Source organism: Lissotriton helveticus, chromosome 7 (assembly GCF_964261635.1).
Source record: "Lissotriton helveticus chromosome 7, aLisHel1.1, whole genome shotgun sequence".
Classification (NCBI taxonomy): Eukaryota; Metazoa; Chordata; class Amphibia; order Caudata; family Salamandridae; genus Lissotriton; species Lissotriton helveticus.
Genome location: NC_136068.1, coordinates 1,302,439,792 through 1,302,460,472, shown reverse-complemented (window position 1 = coordinate 1,302,460,472; position 20,681 = coordinate 1,302,439,792). Strand labels below are relative to the sequence as shown.

Here is a 20,681-nt window from a genome sequence, read left to right as displayed (position 1 = left end):
CTGGCACGGGCAACCGCCCTTAATGGAGGGACTGCTGTGTATTCTATGCACTAGATATGAATTTAGCAGCCCACATGCCTCGAACTGAATATGCTACTTACCAGTATGCATCTGTTCTTGGCATGTAGGGCTGCTAACATTCATATCGCCCGCCCTCCTCCCCGGTGCCCGTAGCGGCTGCAGACACTCTCTTGCATTCATCATTAGCATGGACATCCTTTACACTATTTCACTCCATCTCTGCCACAATGGCTAAAAACAATCTGGGGATGGAGTCGATGCCCATGCGCACTGTAGTCCAGGGGAGGAGCCACCTATCTCGTGATACTTCGAAGACTCTTCCAGGACAACAATGTGCAATCATCCGGACCCAACACTAGGCGGCGATCTATGCACTAGATATGAATGTTAGCAGCCCTACATGCCAAGAACAGATGCATACTGGTAAGTAGCATATTCATTCTTTAAGAACTGTTTCAAACCAGATTTAGGCATTGGAGAAGCGGGAGTTAAACTAAGACCAAAACTGTCAATTGCACATAAAAAGGACCTAAAAAACGTGGATTGAGCTTTTAGATTGCAAAAGATTTCTATTCTCAGAGCAGCCCTAAGAGTACCCTCTTCCCCCAAGAAGAGAGAGTTACCACCACCTAAGAACTGCTGCCCGGGCTGGAATAAAGGACGAGACTAATCCAAATTCGAGGCGCAAAACATGTGGGGCAGCCAGAGAATTTAAATTACAGATTTGGCGCATAATTCGTCCTTCTGCCTTATCAAACATATGCCAATGATTCATGTCCACCACCTCGGCAGCATATATTAATAAGGGTGGGATTTTAACTTAACAGATAAGCCATGGCTAAAATGGCGTCTCCCGCAGGTTTTATAGAATCTATTTAATGCACTTGCCTGGGAGACGGCTTTACTAACGCAATGTTTAGTATGTTCCAAGTCTCGATCTGTTTTGGAAAAAACTTTCCCTAAATATACATATGAATCAACCAATTCCATTTTTTCAGAACCGAGCATCCATCTTAAACATCTCTTTATTCTGAGCCCCTTCTTATGAAAAACCAAGATCTTGCTTTTTGCGATGTTAATTTTTAAAAAATGGACCTCTGCATATTTGTTTAAAACCTCCAGACGGCGTTGCAGGCCAATAGGTGTTAAATCGAATATTGCAACATCGTCTGCATACAATAAAGACCCAACTGACATTCGACCAATTTTGGGGGCATCCCCTCTCGCCAAGTTCGAAGCGCCAGGGAGATCAACGATGTACAGTGAAAATAAAAGTGGTGCTAATAGACAACCCTGCTTAAGCCCATTATGGGTTCTAATTTTGCATGTTGACCCCCGCGAGCCTCCCATTAGAACCTGGCACCAGGTGTCAATATGCAATTCCATGATCAGACCCAGGAGATGATTTGGAATGCTGAGTGAGACAAGTTTTCTCCACAGGGTCTGGCGGTCCACCTTGTCAAACGCCGTGGAGAAATCAGTAAAGGCTGTATAAACTGGCATCCCTCAGGAGAAAACATATTTCTCCACAATTGTCTGAACAACCGCTATATTATCTAAGGTGCCATGGTTCTTTCTAAAACCGGCTTGTTCCGGTGGAAGGATATCCTGATCATAGACCCATTGTTGTAAGTAGCATAATATGCTTTTTGCAAATAATTTGCCGGAGCCATCCAGGAGAGCAATCTGCCTAAAACTAGTCGGCACCGTTTTTGGTCCTTTTTTATACAGAAGGACTATAATGCTCCCCTTCCAAGAGGGGGGGATTTTATTCATAAAGAAGCAATATTTAAAAAGTGGCTCTAAAAAATCACCCCATGCTTCTGGCTCCTTTTTGATTAGTGCAATTGGGATACCATCCGGCCCTTGTGCGCCGGAAGTTCTAGCAATCTTTATGTACTTTATCAATTCCTTTCCTAGTGGGGGACCAAATTCAGTAAAGACAGCAGATGCAGGTTTAACCTCATCAGACAACACAGGAGAAACTGGACTATTCATACAATATAATAGAGAGATGTAATCCACCCATTCCTTTTCGGGAATCTGTAGCGGGGTAGCTCTCTGCCTTGAATCACAGTATTCAGTGATCAAGTGCCAATATTTTCTCGAGTCCTTGGCCCTTGCAGCTTCCCTCAGCCCTATCCCCTTTGCATCGAGCTCCTTTCTTTTTTCGCTGAGCATGAGGCGACTTCTCACTCACTTGAGGCTATTAATTTCCTGCTGTCGACCAAGGAGATAATGTATGTGCTGTTTTCGAACAAGATGGTTAATTGCCTGTTTTAAAATTATCATATGAGACCTATCTTGTTTATACGTGAGGGGTTCAGAAGATGTGGAGCTTAAGTTACAAATCTTCTTCATTTGAGCCTCAAAAAAGGATATGATATTAGAGTGAGTAATACCTTCCTTTTCGACATACACCATCTTCACAATAGAGCCTACTTCAACAGTCTTTTTTTTGCGTCCAAAAGGATCGACCATTTCCTTTATTAAAAGTGGCCAAGCCCGGACCGGCATTCCCTGAGTCAAGGGTCGGTAGATCAAAAGCCACTGACATACCCACTATACAGTGGTCGCTCCATACCGACGGGCTAACAAAAAAGTTATCACAAGCCCCGAACATTTGGTAGGAAATAATCACATAATCTAAAAGGCACTGAGTATGTTGAGAATGAAAGGTAAAATGGGCTGTTTTATCGGCGGGCACTCTCCCATTTAAGATAACAAGATCCGAACTTCTGATGCTATCAAGCAAGAGACTTGTGAGGAGAATATGATCTAAGTTGAAGTCTCCTTGATGATGCTGTGTCAGGCATAAGGCACTATTTTGAGGGTGGGCCGTTAGTTGTGTCCCAGCAGCTGGTATGTGTGGTGGAATGACCATTGAAGTAAGTCTTGACGAGAATTCCAGAGGGCTGAGGAGATGATTGGGCTCTTGGAGGTTGAGGCTCTGGTACTTCAACCACTGAGATAGCTGGTCTGATAGGAGTGTAGACTCAAGACTCTCAGATTTCAGCTTGCAAACCCATTCCGCAGATCAATAAAGAGAGGCTAATATATTATAATGCCTCAATGTTAAGTGGTGCTTTGGCACTGTAGAATCCCTGAACGTTAAGTGTATGCCTCTTGCATTGTGAACCAGCTCACAAAGGAGCACAAGTAGCCACAGTACCGTGCATCAATGTCATGACACTGGAATGGGAACTGCACTGTTTTAGAAATCAATGTCTCCTCTTGCATCTCACTCTGGAGGAGCAGTCGGAGATGGAAACTGACGCACCGGTAGAAGGTCTCCTTCTCCACATTCCTCGAAAGTTCCAGTTCATCCTGAGAGTCTGCAATACTCTGCTCTGAAGTCCATGAAGATGGTTTATCTCTCTCTCCTTCAGGGTACGCCATGGAACCATCCTGCAGTGGTGGCATTTGTTAGGAATATGGGTTTGTAGAAGCAAAAAAAATACATGGTTCATGAGGATTTGATTTTGCTGTTTTTCTGCCACATGAAGGGCACCTCTCGAAAAGAGAGAAAATGCCTTTTGTGAAGACAAATATGCCCTGTCATGAACTGACAGGCAAATACTTTTAAGTCGTTAGGGAGGACGAGGAAACTGATTTTAGAAGGGGTTTGGAAAAATTTCCAGTGGAAAAATGCACACAAAAAAAGGCAGAAATCAGTGCTCCAGGATCTTGTCACGAGATGCGGGTAAAAAGAACTGAAGTAGCTGAGATTTTGAGAGCATGTTGAGATACTTGAAAACTTGGGAGTCCTGCAGTGCCATTTTCACAGCATTACTTGTCTGCACCCTGTATGACTACACTGCCGTTTTCCCTTCATTTCCTTTTAAACAGGTTTATGAATGAGGTTATTTTCTCGTCATCTAGTTCTCTTTGAGACTTTTATATATTTTTGAATTTAAAGAAAATAAATGGAATCAGTCAATATAACCATTTTAACAAGCTGATAATGAATTTTATATGAAATAATAAGATATGGCTTTTCTAAGGAAACTGAACATTATATTTTATTTGATAAAGTGCCCTGATATCCCATGCACAAGAGAGAAAGTTCAGTGCTTATCATTATCAATAGAGTTCCTAAAGGAGAGGCATAGACATTGTCAATTTCACATGAATATCTCAAACCATGTGCTTCACAAATTATAAGCTTTAATGTCACCAGAGATCACCTTTACCTGTTTTTTGATTTTGTGTTTAGATACCTCAGTGACCTATAAATGCACTACTTTTCCACTCAATATTTCATTTACTTGTTTCATTTCTTGTGCGCCTCTCGCTCCATCCTTCATCTCATTTTAATTTTGTTCACCCTTTTGCATGGTTTGAAATACCTTTCTTTGTCTTTCTACTTCCGTTTTTACTTTATCCTTTCATTAGCTTGATTTTCCTGTGCATCTCTCTTGCCTTTGTTCAGGTCTATTTCCCAGAATTCTTCTGTGCTACACGAGGAAGAGGATGAAAAGACCTGCAGTGAGCTAGATATGCGGATTTCGAGGAGAAAGTCCCCCCGGCCTGGGGAGGTAGGTGCAGTGCTTTGCAAGTGGATCAGATTGCTTAGTTCTGGTTTTTCACATATCTGTAGAACGGTTGAGAACTCAGGTGGGGAGGAATCTATCGGCTAAGCTCAACAGGCACTGGACCTGTCCTGTAGCTATGCCCTATGTCAAGGACTATGGCTTTTGGAAATACTCTGACTAGTACCGAAAGCACAGTACCCAGCAAACGCAGCCTTTTGCCATGCTCTTTAGACACATTCCTTGAAAGCCTTGCCTTTATTTTTTGTTTTGAGTTGATGTGCCTTTACTGGGATTTGCAGACCTATGGGAGACCTTTTGGTTTGTGAAATGTGCATATCATCTTCTGTGGATCCTGCACCTTCTATCAAACACTACCACCCTTTTTCAATTGAAAACTATTTTCAGGGTCCACAAACGTTATTCGTAGCCTACACAAAATGGCCAAGCAGAATGATCTGCTTCTTACATATTTAGAGTCTGTATCTGAGTTGTGATGGTTTTGAGCATCTACAACTCTCTGACATGAGAGAGTAAATAACATTTTAACTCCATATTTATGGATTTTGGAACAGAAAACTATGAACAGATTTAGATTGAGTATAAAAAAAAAAGGGCATTCAGCAGACCGAGTTCTTGCCAACTTTGGTTTTACTATAGCTAGCATTTTATTCTATAGCCTAGGATAACTTTCACCTGAAAGATTAAAATGAGAAAAGTACATTTTTGCCATCCATTTCTCCCAGAACTCCAATCTTTGCCTTGTTGAGTCTAGTTAAAGCTTTTCAAGATTTTTTGGAAGGTGTGCAGGCGCTCAGAGGAATTATTAACAACAGAATAGCTATTTTCCTAAGTACTTATCAGCTCATACATGCCTACATATAACGTGTTAGCACTTTTCAAAAATGTTGAGGAGCCCTTTCTTAGAAATACTAAATAGTTATAATTTCAGTGAAGGTTCTTATGATGAATCAGTAGCATGACAAGCAAACCAAGGTTTCCTCAGGCTGTGCAGTAGAAAATATCTGTGCCCCCCAAACAATTTAACCAGCCTCTTACACCTGTTCAGTACAACAAACGTCTGCTTTACAGCACAACCATAAATTAATTGTTTTAATTTCAATATGCAGTTGCCCCACAAGGAAGCCTTGGCGATCAGTTCCAAACACATGCCCTTCTCAGCGGCCCCCTTCCTTACCACCTTGGTAGTCATGGCACCTCAAGGAACAGTAATAGGGGTTGGTGTCCTCTTCAGACCCCTCTTCTTTCCTAATTTTCTAATTATCCTAGACATCCCTCTCCATTTATACTGTTCTATGCTTGAAGATAGTGCATAAATTCAACAAAATTAAATCTAGTTTGCCATCTAGAGACTTAATAAGGTGTATGTTGCACTTTCCTGACCCTTTTCTTTTCTATTAAAAAAGTATGCAGTTCTTTGTGAAAAAAGTAGTTGTAATGGATTGGTCAGTATAACTATATGTTCAGAAGTAGGAGTGGGAGTCTCCCGTTTTTGGAACTAGGATCTCACAAAAGGTGTCATGCTTTATCATAGGGCTTGCTCCTCGTCAGGCTGGTGCTGCAATGCCTGATGGTTACCCTATGTTGGAGATCTTTTGTTCCAAAACCGTGAGGTGAGGTGCGGGTGTGGGGCCGTGCAGTGTAGAAGAGTGTCACGTGTGTGGGTAGTGTAAGGGAAGTTAAAGAGGGAGACTAAATTGTACTCAGAACTACTTTTAATCTGTGAGTCTACTTGTCCTGGTTAAAACTGGGTTGGCACGCCCCCTATATAATGTTCAGCGTTCTCTAGAAATTGTCGGTCAACATGTTTCTTGCTTAGTTTGTCAGTCCAGTGATCAATTAGCAATTCATCAGGACCATCAAACAATTACCCATCTACTCAGTGGTTGGCGTCCAAATCAGTATAATTGAGAACCAAACATAACAACCTAACAGTGAGGTACCTTTTGGTAATATCGACACATTCGGGGTGGCTCGCCAGCCGCATCAAATGCTGGTAGAGGAACGCAGAATTTTAGCGTCCGTTTTGTAGCAGCTCAGTGACCGGACAACCTACCCTCTCTCTACCAGCTCTTCTTTTCTAACCCTCCTATACAGTCCTCTCCATCTGTACTCCTATATACCTGAAGATAGTGCTTAAATTTAAAATAATTGTCTACTTCACCATCCAGAGGCCTGATTACATATCTGGTGTGCTTTCCTGTTCCTCTTCTTTTCTAACAATCTTAGACAGCCCTCTCCATCTATATTATTATTATTATTATTATTATTATTATTTATTTTTATAAAGCGCGATAGTCACCCGGGGGTATCCCAGCGCTAAAGAACCATGAATTCACCAGGTCGAAGAGGGAGAACTAAAGCAGAGAAAGAAAGGGGAGGGGGAGTACAGATTTAGGGAAAAAGATGGGTTTTTAACAGTTTCCTGAAGCGCAGGTATTGAGGTTCAAGACGTAAATTACGGGGAAGTGAGTTCCAAAGGCGGGAGGCTTGTACTGAGAAACGTCTTCCTCCTGCTCGGGTTTTCCTGAATCTAGGGATGTTGGAAAAGTTTTCTGCATTGGAGCGGAGGGACCTAGAGTTCCTATAGGGGGTGATGATGTTACTGAGAACAGGAGGGCCTTGATTCTATACTCCTCTATGCTTGAAGATAGTGCCAAGTTCGAGATAAGTAAATCTACTTTGCCATCCAGAGTTCTGATCGCATATCTGGTGCTCTTTCCTGGCCCTTTATTGATTGTGCCAGACATGGACAATGCACCAGTTTATGAAAAACGTTTGCCGTCTGCCACACAGGCACAATCTGGCCTGTACTGGAGAGAGCTGCAGTGGCAGACCGTCATTTTGAAACTGGTGGTCTGTTTGTCACTGCAGGCAGTGTTTGACTGCACCTGCATTTGGGGAATGGTGCCTGGGGATCTCTTGTACTCCCATATCTCCTTAAGATGCCAGTATTGGCTGGAGAGGTGCACTACATAGTGTGCCCACAACAGCTGGTTTGCCCTGCATCTGAATTTTCAATATGGCCAAAAGGCAAAGGCTTTCCTCATTTGCTTCATGCTACATACATGCCCCTGGGTGTGTAGAATGAAAGTGCAAACCACCAAAGCACCCCGGTGCACTTCTTTAATACGATGCCCAACTAGAAAAGGTAGAGTTCTGAGATACTCAACAAAACTACTTAAACAACTAATTAGTCAATCTGCATGCATGGCACACAAATTGCTAGATTAAAATAAAATTAACGTAGTCCGCACAGGTATTTTTTGTATTAACCTTTCCACACAAAGCTACGTTTAATCCACTCTTTCTAGATTCCTTTAATTATTTTTAGCCAAAATATCAAGGTTAAGGTTTACCATCAATTAATTTGTTGATACCAAACTGGACTGTGGAAATGCTATTTTTAGGTATAGCAGCAGCAAAACAAATTGGTTCGGCTTCACCAAATCCAAAATGCAGCAACCTGACTCTTAACCAAGCTAAAGAAATTTGACTGTGTCAGAATTTCTCCAAAGCCTTCACTGGTTACCAATGAGAAATGGAGTACAGTCTAAGGCTGCTTGCATTGTTTGCCATGCCACTGGTCCAAAATTCATCCTCCAAAAGTAATCAAATATGAAACAAGGATATCCTCCTTTCTTTGACTGCTATGCATTTTGCTGTGCCTGAATGTAAGCTAAGGAAATGGAACAGCAAAGCATTCAGAATGTTTGCAGATCAACTCTGAAACAATAATATCCCCCTGGAGATCAGTGAAGAACCCTCCTTACTGATTTTCAGAAATACATTTTAAACTCTACAATTTATTTCAAAATTGGCCATCAGTTCCTTTAATGTCTGGAACTTCCTTTACTAGGCCAGAATACGTAGCTGTAGACTGCCAAGAGACTCTACAAAACTGAATGTTGTGCCCAACAGGTGACCTAAAATAAATAAATTAAAAGAAATTGAAATGCCTTAACTTGCCAAACCTCCATATGGCATGGACCCACATGCTGCATTCATAGTCTTCAGTATTGAAATTGCTTGATGGCAAATAAAAACACCCAAAGCTGAACTCTTTATGGAGGTGCCAGGACCACATTAATTATAGAAACTTCAGGAAAGGAAGTGATGTAGTCTTGCTGTACATCTTCCCACTGTTGTCAACAGAGTCCAAGGTTTGGGAATCACAAAGCTAAAAGTTATTCCAGAATGCAACATTGTTTGTATCCAGAACAAGTGTATTGTGCTTTGGCTTTAGAGTATTATAACCTGTATTATAACCTGTAAATGTGGGTTGATGTAGACAAATTGACTGATTTGTTCCTTCCAGACCTTGTTGCATATGTAGCTTTCTGGCAGCAAATATGCAGCAGTGTAAACAAAATCCTTTAAAGTGTACCTTTTGCATTCAGTACATGATTTACATGTTTTGTCTTGAAGACTAGGCATTCCTTTTGATGGTAAGCATTTTTTCATCATCCACATATGAAGTGTTAAAACGGAACGGGTGATTACTGGAAACTCCTAAACTGCCACCCATTGTTCTCCAATTAGACCTTTTTTATATCACCTCTCGTAGGTTTTCAAGTATATAAACCTAGACAGTGTTCCATATTTTAAACAATTAAATATAAAACCGAGATTTAACACAAAACCAAAGTCATTGTCATTTTCTTCCTCTGCCACCCAGTACCTATAAGGAGAGTTTGATTTCCTAACCTCTGTGTACAATGTCTTTCCTTTTTTTTCAAGAAACATGTATTTGTGTTGTGAATGTCCTCATTAAAATATGATTAGACATCCATAACTCGGGGTCCTTTGATTCTGTAAATAATTTAAGAAAATCTCATATCTCCATTTCCCAACACATCCATCTTTGTCATCTCTTACAAAGGTCTATGTCTGAGCTGCTGCAAGAAATTCAAAAAACCTAATTTTTTTAGTCTGTAGAGTTGGAGCCCACAGACTGGAAAGGTCTATCTGTTTATTACCAGTGCTTCACAACCCCAGAGTGCATATGACCTGCCCTGGATCTGCATGACCCCAACAAGTTTGAACATGTTCCTCTTCTTTAGTGCTTGTATGGTAACTATGGACCAACTGTTTTAGGAGATGCATTAGGCATATTGTATGAGCTCCATGGATTTCAGAGATGTTTAATATTTACAATAAGGAATAGTAGCTTAAATGTAAGTCATATCTGGTGAAGTTTTAATATTTACTATTACAGATTTCATTGTTCTTTCCCCAGAATTTAGTAATCCATCACTTGGTGTGCGACGCATTGTTGTGTAATATTTTCCATTAGTCATCAACAGGAAGACTGTATTCCTTTTCAGAAGATTAATTGAAGCAATGATACACTTCCTTGTACCTCCTCTTTTACAGTATCTTGGATGTTAAATTATAGACAGAAGAGTTTTCCACTTGCACCACGAGGAGTACTTGATTTTCTCAGACATTACGATGCTTTGTGCATTATGCATCCGTGTGGTACTCTTGGTCAGGTTCTAACTCCAGACATCTGAAACGCAAGCTCATTTTTGAAAGCCTCAAGGCTCTTCCTTCCTGACTCGCAAGGGAATGTTGCTCTGGTTCTTATGGAAACCAGACCTCTCATTTTCTTTTAAAACAAGGACCGGTTTTCAGTTAGTTTTTCATCAAGCTGAGGCACTATGGGAATTGACTCTAATAATCAATAGCTAACCTGTGATTTCAATCTCAAGAGGAAGAAGTATTTAGAAGCAAGCGCTTACAGCAGATTTTACTCACCACTCCTGAGAAGCATGACAATCACAAGATAAATCAGTCTGAGAGAACTTAAGAGAGCTTATGTCTTTGGAAAGTGAAAACATCTGAGATGATTTCCTATCAGACTGGTCGGGCAGCTTTCTGCATATTTTCTCCTTCTTTCCCAAATCCTCTTGATTAGTTAGAAGTTCAGGAGCTCCAGTGATTCAGAAGTTGTACTGTTAGCCCTGTCTTGGCCTTGCTAGACTTGGCCTTGCTAGGTTTGATTTTCAGGCCTACGCCTGCTTTTTACCGGTCAGTTTTCCAAAGTTCAAGTTCATCCTATTTTAGGACAAGGGAGAGGTGTCATTGATTCTTTACACTTCCTATTACTCCTGAAATTCAGATCCTCGTTCTTTAAAAAAAATATTTTGCATATCTTGAAATTTCTGATGACAACATTGCTTTAATGTGTGCTGCTAGGCACTATAATGCAATACAGCAATTTTTTTTCTTCATTTGGGCTCTATAGACTAGTTTGAAAACCCTAGCAGTTGTATTGATTGATATTTTATGTTTTATTTGCTAGTTAGCAGAAACAAACAAAGTACAAGCTTTGTCATGCTGAGAACCATAAATGGTCCTCCACAAGTAAAGTAACGCTTTAGGCTCTACCCTCCATCACAGGGTTCTACAACGGGTATCTCCTTAGCTACTGATAGCTTGCCAGTACCCTGTAAGTAGCTCCCTGTAGTGCAGCCCGCCAGAGAAATTAATTCAGAGGGTCCAGACATTTTAAAGATCTCAGCACTACACATGTCCCTATCCTAAAAACGTGATGTTTTGTTTTTCGAAAAAAGTAAGATTTTCTTTTGAGTATCTTAACCCAATATGGAATGTGCATATTTGATAGAAAATACATTTTGGGAAACTGATATGCTAATGTTTGAAAACAAAAGGTTTAAAAATCCTAAAAATATTTGAAGCTGCTCCTTGAATGATAATTCAAACCGAGTTGAGAAGCTTTATAGCTGTTGGTATTTTCTTTGAGGCAGTGGGCATTTTCTGCAGTGGTTGTTATTTCATTAGTCATGTGGAAGCATTTTATATTGGTAAAGCTTTTCCTGACATAGCTGTTAGTAACACTGTCTTAGGATTTATGGTGGTTGGTGCTCTATTACAATATCGAGTTTTAAATTTCATCCAACCAAAATGTTATATCCAGAATATAGACTAACCACAATATCATGGATGTAGATTTTAAAGATTGACGTGTAGTTCCTATATATTCCTATAAAGAATCTGCGCGTTCGGATAACATAAACTGTGGGTTTGGTGGCAGACTGGTTCCGAGAACCCCCACCGAGCATGTTAACCTGTTTGCATTAGCTAGCTCACAGTGCCACTAGAATCTCCTCGTATTGGGGAGAGTATGGTTTCTGGCAACCTTAGAACATGTCAACCCTCATCCCTCTGAATCGTGGAACCAATGTACTACTTTTCGCTCAGTCCTCTCACTCGTGCTCATTTATTCGGTCTCAGAGAGTTACACAGAAGAAAGAGTCGGGCGTGTTACAATAATAATTTATTGCACAGTTCTTCTAGTAAAATAGATGTGCTGCAACAACCGTTACAGTAGCAGATCTATATGATCAGCAGTACAGTGAATATGAAAGTATAGTACAGTTCTACCATCTTGCAATAATCAATGAATACATACATGAATATAAAATACATGATAAAATGAAAGTGCGTACTCCTACGATGCCTGTCTAAATTTACCTAGGTGTACCAAGCATGTGAGTAGGTGTGAAGCCAAGAATCCTTCTAGGTTTTAGTCTGACCCCATTACATGAAGTGAGAGAGTGTGGGACCCCGTCCTCGTCTCGAGTTGGACACTTAGCGAGGGATCAGTTAGACCACTGTCAGCTGGAGCGTCTCTGGTCAGTGTGTCGGCCTGGAAGATTAGGTTCCCTATCGCTAACACTAGCAAGATGTGCTGTATTTATACAGAAAATATCAACGGCTCCTTTGTCCCGTGTTTCTTGTATTAGCCATTGTTGGATGTGAGGATGACGTATGGGATGAACCTTGTACGTAGATATTATGCAGGTGGTGGAGCCCCTGCCTGGTTTCAAAGAACCCTTATGAATATTCATTTATACTATGTGAGTCTATTGATGAAGTTATAGAACGCTATTGTTCAGGGAAAACCCTCCATCTACGCCCAGGACTGGAACTGGGTAAAGGCTCAATCCTAAAAGGCTTGCTACTGTGTAGTGTAGGGGAGGTAATGTCGGTGAAGGTGTATGATATTACCTGGGCCTATATTAGGGTATCTATATGGAACGTAACAAGATGAGTTTAATTTTAATTACCATTCCTAACTCTGCATCTATTTATCTTGAAGATAGATTTATTTTCAAGGTATGTAAATTTGGAGTTGAAAATATTATCTATACTAACTTATTTGTACATGCTTCCATTATATTGTATTTTTCAATATTCTGTATTTGATAATTTGTTATGATGCAAAATGTTATCACTCGATATTGTGACATACATCTGGGTGGTCTCTACTAGTAATTCTGCAAGGTAAGGTCACTATGGTGAATGTATTTGATGTAGGATATACTGCAAAAAAATTCTAAGCCTTTAGTAGCTCCTGACTATTTTAATTGATCATAAGTAGCTCTCGTTATAGAAAAGGTGGGACACCCCGTGCTGTTATATCAAGTTTGACAAATGCAAAAACAGACGATGGACAGAATGCAGAACAATGTCATACATTCACCTCAGTACAGAGATCTGGGCCTAAGTCCATAGTTTTTTTGCTCACCATGCCATTCCAGTTTGAACCCAGCCATATGCAAATCAGTCTCGACCCTGTGCCTCATGGGAACAATCCAGCCCGAACTGCCTAGCCAGGTCCTCCCTGGACTGGAAACAAGCATCCTAGGACAGGTTTCCGTGTTTCACGTCTGAGCATACCCGTCTCACTTGGGGTGACAAATGGAAAAACAGCAGGCGATGGACAGAATGCAGAGCAATGTCATACATTCACCCCAGTACAGAGATCTGGGCCTAAATCCATCGTTTTTTTGCTCACCATGCCAGACGTGGGTCCCTTGCTCACTTTGCCACTGGATTCAAGCTAGCCTGGCTGATAACGGCTGATTAGCCAGAAACCTGTCCCAGGATGCTTGTTTGGAAGACATGGCCTGGCAGTTCGTGCTGGACTGTTCCTATGAGGCACAGGGTCAGACTGATTTGCATATGGCCATGTCTGAACTGGGGTGGTGGAGTGAGCTAAAGAAAGATGATGGATTAAACCCAGATCAGTTGACTGGGGGTGAGTGTTTGATTTGCTCAAGCGCTCCGTCGATCATCCCCTTTGGTATCACGTTATCTCAAGTTCTAGCAGAACTTCAGCTAAACAAAGAGATTGTTCTGCCCAATTTCAGCCTACATCTTTTTTTCCTTCACCTGAAGAGTCTGCTCACTACCTACATGTATCCAGTTTTACATAGAAATAAATCAAATCTTTCAGATAATTTATTTGTGATACATGGGAAACCCTGGAAACTAAAGCAGCAGAAGCCACCAGTGCCATGCGGATGCTCTCCTGGATATCAAAATCCTATGTAAATCCTGGAATTATGCCCTTCTATGAAATGTGATGGGGGGAAAAACCTATGCTAAACATTCTGCTTATTGTAAAGTTTGCTCTTCAGAAGTGTCCACCAGAAATGATGCATATTCCAACCAAGAATTTCTACTTGATTGGGTTGTTTGAATCCCATTGTGCCTATTTTATCTCGCCTTTAAAGCTCTGTCTGGCTGTAGAAACTGTTTCCCATCAAGTTATGCAAACAGTCTACTTACTATCCCTCCCTCACAATACCCAGCTAGCAATTCACAACTTTGACACCATTTATGACACAGGAAGGCAATGAATAGATGCTCTGGGACTCATTGAATCCGGTTTTCTCACCTACCAGATTGTATGCAAATGATTTCTTGGGGTGAAGGCTAGACAATATGCCATTTTAATTGTATGTCATATGAAGTTGGCCGAATCCCTTCGGCCTCTCAGGTCTCTAATCTCTGTCTTCATGAAGGTCACAATGTAAAAAGCTACTTGGAGTCTCGGCATTTCAAGTGTAAACAGGCTATCTGTATCAAATGATTGCTGTGCTGTGCAGTCGAAAGACTGGTTTCTGGGCCGTATGAGGATATCTGTGCTAATGAGTACACCTATAGCCCTGAAGTGGAGAACCAGGAGGATAAAGCTTGGTTCTTGGTGATCAAGGGCACAGCCAATAATATGACTCAAACACATATGCACCGGTACTGGAACTTAACCTCAGGTTACAAAACTTACACCGCAACTGAGGAAGTCAAATTACCTAAAATATTCCAATATCATATCCGAAATGCACTAAAACAACTGAAACAGACAAGCAGTCTCCAATCCAGGAAACATATACAGCACAGGATAATATCACGTATTTTCAATCTATGCCATCATCACAAACCAGTACAGATGAAGAGTATGATAAGGGTCAGTCAGGTGAGGAACTTGCTCCAAGTTCTTTAGATGCATGAGATTGATATCTTGGGACGTCAGACCACAAGGAACCATTAGCGCAATCAATCAATCAGCTTGTATTTGTAGAGCGTGACTTTTCACCGGAGAGGGCATCCAGGCGCTAGCTGCAGGTTGCAGTCAAAGAACCATATCTTGAGCCCCTTCCTGAAATCGGTCAACAATGGGTTCAGTGTGGAGGTGGGGGGTGTTCCAAGCTCTGGCGGCGAGATTGGAGAAGGTGCATCCTCCGGTACGGCAGAGGTGTATGCGAGGGATCTGTGTGAGGGCGAGGTGTGCTTAATGGAGGTTCCGAAGGGAGGGTGTGAGAAGGTGGCTCTATATATACTGGACAATAAGGCAGTACAGTGTGTATAGAGTCCACAAACCCCAAAGGTTTAACAGAGGTTAAAGTCAGAACTGACCTTACTCTCCAAAGGGGTAGCTTGGTCGAGCAGTAAGGCAGTACCAGAGGACAGTGTAAAGCATTTGTTGTACACACTCAGTCAGCAAAAGGTTTCACACAGTCAAGAACTGAACTCCAGGCCAATTATTATTATATCCTTAGATATAGTTGTTTTATTATTAGAACCGACAATTATCAAAATCTACTTTTCATATTACGAGTACTCTCAGGTAATTACTTTGCAGAGGAGCAACAAGTTTGTACACACAATGCTCACAGGTTAGCTAATAGCAATACAGTTCTAAAACACACTCTAGCATTGAGCTCAATGGGTTTTCATAGGAAAGTACAGTTGATTACTTTATGGATTACTTTGGTAGTTCCAGGACTAGATCTTGGATTCAGTCCTGGGGTCTAAGCTGAAACCAGAGTAGCAAAAACGTTTTAGTTACAGTGATGATTTTTCCTGAATATAAAGCTGCTTTAAAAGTTCACACTTAGAAACTTTTTGAGCTTGATTCTCACAATGTTATTCAATGGGAGGAAATTCAGGTTACATGTAAAGTACGATCGCGTTACTTTTGTATCCCAGCACTAGTCTCCTAGGGCCAGCACTGGGGGCTTAACTCAAAACAGGTAGGTAATTGCGTTTCAGTATGTCGTACGATTTTTAAAGAATATTTGCAGTTTTCATAAGTAGACACTTAGAAGAAATTTCATAGAAAAGCAGACAATGGGTTCCTATGGAGAAAATACAAGTTATTAGTAAACCCGCTAGGGATTACAGTTGTGGTTCAGTACTGGGATGAATGGTACAGTACTGGCTTCTCTCATGACCACAGGTGAGTATTTTCGAATTCGGACTTTGGCTGATTTTATAGGAATATTTTCAGTTGTCAAAACTTCACACTTAGAACATTTTCGAGTCAATAAATGGGTCAATGTTATCCAATGGCAGGTAAGTGAGTACTTGGTTGCTGAAGTTAGGGTTCTGGGCATAGACTCAGGGGTCCCCCAGGGTCAGGTGAGTACAGTTAGTTCAGTCCCAGCAGCGCAGGGGCGGCCGGGTGCAGAGGTAGGTAGGCCCAATGTTATCCAATGAGGGAAAGGGGGTCTTCGGTTGGTAGCTGCTCGCTAGCAGGCCACACGGCTCTGGGAGCGGGGCTCCTGGTCACTTGCTCTGGGCAAGGGGGGGAAGTAGGATAGGGCAAAGAGGTCACAGCCAGCGGCACTCGGGCGGCTGGATGCAGGGTGCTTTTGAGCCGTCGGGCACTCAATGGTATCGAATGAGGATCTCGAAAAAGGAACAAAGGCTGCTGGCTCTGGGACGGTGACTCTCCAGGGGCGACCAGCACTTCGAGAGGTAAGTTGGGATGTTGCAGCACAGGTAGGTACCCCAAAGGGAGGCACAGGGGGCTGTAGGGTGCCGGGTGCAGGGGTGTCTTTGGGTGTCGGAAAAGCTTACCCTCGGCTGGTCGCTGTTGGGGTGGCCCCTGGTTCTGAGTCTGCAGGCGTCGGCTGGTTCGCCGAGGAGGGTCTTTGGGCACTGGACTTCGAGTCCCAGTTGCCGGGGGGACATCCTCGTGGTCTTGGTTCGGGTTGGCCCGGGCTCGGCTGGTGCAGAGTGGGCTGGTCCGGAGCTTACTGGTGGGCACCAGGTGGGTTGGTGCAGCAGAGCCTCTGCTGACGGGAGTCCCAATCGTCGGGAGGGTCAAGGCAGGCAGGTCCTCTGGGTGTCCCAAGGTTGCTGTCCGCGGAGGTCGCCGGGTTTAGGCAGGAGCAGGTTCCAGGATCAACAGGCCGGTAGGGCTGGGGCCAAGTCAGTTGTTGTTGTCCTGTTGTTAGCAGCTGCACGGCGGGTCTTCTTCTTCTTGATCTTCTTTCTTCTTTTTGATATCGGGATCTGAGGAAGGAAGGTTCAGGGAGCCCCTAAATACTAATTTAGGGGCGTTACAGGTAGGGCAAGGGCAGGGACCAATGGGTCCCTGTCCTGGGGTGAGTACACCCCCTGACCTGCTCCTCTCCTGTGGGAGGGGGGCAGGAGCCTAGCTGGGATTGGGCAGGGCTCCCCATCTACAAGATGGCCGGAGCCCGGGGTCGTGCTTCACCTCGCCTCCTCCACCTGAGGGGTGGAGTTGGCACAGGTTGGCACACCCCCCTTCCTGACGGAGTTTTTCCCGCCGGTCTTCCTGCCAGAATGGGGGTAGGACTGGTGGGGAGCTGGTTGCTGGGTACAGCAAATAGTCTGGAGAAGCTCTCAGAGGCGGTATGCCTTTGAAGCTTCCCCCTGTCCATCCTGGGGGAGGAGACATAGCACCTCGCCCAGGATGTGCCCAGGATGTGCTTTGTTGCAAACCCAGGAGAGAGGGGGGGCTCTCCACCCAGGGGTCCAGCAACATGTCTGCTGTGTGGCAGCCTCTGCAGCCACTCAGCCCAGACGTGGATGGTAGGTTCGGGTTTTGGAGGGCATCTCTAAGATGCCCTCTCGTGCATGTTACATTAAATCCCACACTGGCATCAGTGCGGGTTTAATGTGCTAAGAAGTTTGTCAGTCTTCAGTGTAGCCATTATGGTGCGGTGGAGTTAGTAATGACAACCTCCCAGCACCATATACTCTTAATGGCATCACTGCACTTACAGTGCCCATGAATGGGCCTGGGTACTGTAGGGGCACAGGGCTCATGCACCTGTGCCCTCACCTCTGGCATAGGGCACCCAGCTAGAGAGGTGACTGAGGTATGCCAAGGCAGGGGGTTCTGTGTGCAGGGCACACAGGGATGTGTGCCATGTTGACTCTTGTTTTGGTTCTGTACTTAGGCACTCAGCCTGCCAAGGCAATGTGTGGGTGCCAGGGTACAGGGCCCCTGAGGGTGGCACAATCTGTGCTGCAGCCCTCAGGGGTCTTCTCTGGTCACCATGCCCTGGGTACCTGGGGTACCATTTACTAGGGGCTGACAGGTGGCCAGAGATGCCAATTGGGTATTTTGTGTCTGCATAGTTTTTAGGGAAGGAACACAGGCCCTGGGTACCTGATTGGCAAGGACCCAGGGCACACTCAGTCAAAGCACATCAGCAGTTCAGAAAAAAGTGGGGGCATACCAAGGCAAGAAAGATGGCACTTTCTCACAGAGGGGGTTGGTGGAAGTTAAGGCAGGAATTCATGTAGGCTGGTCCATGGTCGTGGAGGGCTTTTTAGGCGTGAGTCAGGAGCTTGAAATGGCATCTCTTCTGGATGGGATCCAGTGGAGGTCTTTGAGGGTTTGGGTGATGTGGGTTCTCTTGGGCAGGTTGAGGATCAGTCTGGCTGCTGCGTTCTGGTATGTCTGGAGTTTTGCATGAGTTCGGTGGTGTTGCCTGCATAGAGTAAGTGCCATAGTCCAGTTGGTTGTTGATGAGGGCCTTTGTTACTGTCATCCGGGTGTTAATGGTGAGCCACTTGAAGATATTGCAGAGCGTTTGGAAGCAGACTAAGGAGATGGGGTTGACTTGATGCTTCATGAAGAGTTTGCTGTTGAGGATGATGCCGAGGTTACAGGCGTGGTCTTTCTGTGTGGGCTTCGGTCCAAGTTCTGATGGCCACCAGGAGTGGTTCCAGAGGGTGGTATGTTTGCCAAAGTTCAGGACTTCAGTCTTGTCATAGTTGAGCTTCAGGCAGTTGTCCTTCATCCAGGCTGAGACGCTTTTCATACAGTTGTGGAAGTAGGTCTTAGTTGAGGTGGGGTGGGCTGAGAGCGGGAGGGTGAGCTGAGTGTCGTCGGCGTAGGAGATGATGTTGTGCGATCTGACGATGTCTGCGAGTGGAGTCATGTAGCTGTTGAAGAGGGTTGGGTTGAGGTATGAGCCTTGTGGGACGCCACAGATGGTGTGTTTGGCTTGCGATGTGAAGGGCGGGAGATGTACTTTCCTTTAGGGCAACTCCTCCAGCCAAAATGTCTGTCTACCATGTACTTATCTAATGGACTGCATCACAACAAGGTGTATTCACTGTGAAAGACCAGAAAGACAACAAATTCCTCATAAAGCAGTGTCCATAATTGAAAGAACACTTCAGTATTTTCCCATGCTAAAGACCATCTTAAACTCAAAACGGAGCTTTGATTACCATTAATACACAGTGCATAGCACCTAAAGTCAAATGAAAATATAAAGCTGATCCTCAGCATTGACTTTGTAGTTGAGGTCATGTCTGGGCAACATCCATGTTAGGCTACACTTCTTGAAAAAGATCCATTAATCAGTACGGTACAGAGTACCCTCCTCCGTATAATTAGAGCAAATGATTAGGCGGAACAGAGAAAAGAGCAGCGACTGGCAAAGATATCTCTTGGCACATTTCCAAATCAGAAGCACTCATACCTCATCAGGTATAACCTATTCCAGTGGAAAGAGATGGAGGAGCACCTTCAATATGTCCCAGATAAATACGGAAAGAAGAAAAGAGTTTGTAGCTAGGGGAAGACTAATTTTTAATGCTTGTATCCACTGTGCGCTCGATGGAGCTTATAACACAGGCCATCAAATCAATACTATCTTACATTGTCATGCTTAACTGCATATTTTCAATTCTGCCCAGAGATGCAGCAGGATTTGTTGAACTTGCTATTTAATGGGCCCTATTTATGTGGCTCTTATGCTATGAAGGAACAGTCAAAATCTAATGAAAGGACAGCACTTTGCTTATCCCTAGCTACACAACACTCACAGCAGACAACTTCTTTCAGGGATGAGGAGCATATCTCTGACACATAACAGTTCAAGGGAAGCAAAACCAGGCTGAACAACTATTTCACATCAATGTTTTGGATCTAAAAGCAGTTCTTAAAGCACTGAAGGCATTTCAAACACACTTACAAGAGAAACATGCTCACTCATAGAGACAGCTTAACATCGATATAATATATTTGAAAAGGGTAGGGAGAGGGGCGAGGCTTGTTGTGGGTTGTGAGTGACGTCTCACTGGTGAACTCCTGCCTGGATCCTCTTTCTGGCTGCTGTGTAGCAACAGGAAGAGTCTCTGGACCCGCTTACAGGCAGCAATGACAGGTTAAAGTGTGCAGAATATACAGTTCGCCCTTTGAGGCAGGCGATGTTTCTCACCATGGGGGAAGTCTGTGCCTCACTCCAAAGTGATGAGGCCTGGTGGTGTTGGCCATCCTCGGCCTGGGCCTCTCTCACATATTCAAAGAGAGGCCAGCCTCAAGTAGAATCCTGACAAAATGTGGATCAAGCAGGCAAAGCCAAACCCATCATGCACACAACTGCAGTACGAGGAAGAAGATGGAAAAAGTAAGTATCCATGAAATGCGTGGCCCTTGAGATTAATGAGGGTAGGTCTTAAATGCATTTCAATCAATGGAATGCATTTCAATCAATCAATCAGATTTATAAAGCGCGC

At 43.3% G+C, this 20,681-nt stretch overlaps 1 protein-coding gene and 1 long non-coding RNA gene across 7 annotated transcripts in view; one reads left to right on the top strand and one right to left on the bottom strand.

The window, feature by feature from the left end:
• The window catches only part of LOC144770238 (uncharacterized), a 1,037,372-nt gene that overhangs the window by 354,131 nt on the left and 662,560 nt on the right, over window positions 1-20,681 (bottom strand). The gene's annotated exons all lie outside the window — the stretch shown is intronic.
• The window catches only part of RNF157 (ring finger protein 157), a 626,725-nt gene that overhangs the window by 390,601 nt on the left and 215,443 nt on the right, over window positions 1-20,681 (top strand). For all 5 annotated transcript variants that reach the window (XM_078654581.1, XM_078654580.1, XM_078654577.1 and 2 more), the window contains one exon: window positions 4,454-4,559. In XM_078654581.1, the coding sequence (XP_078510707.1) occupies window positions 4,454-4,559 (106 nt within the window). The remainder of the gene's footprint in view (window positions 1-4,453; window positions 4,560-20,681) is intronic.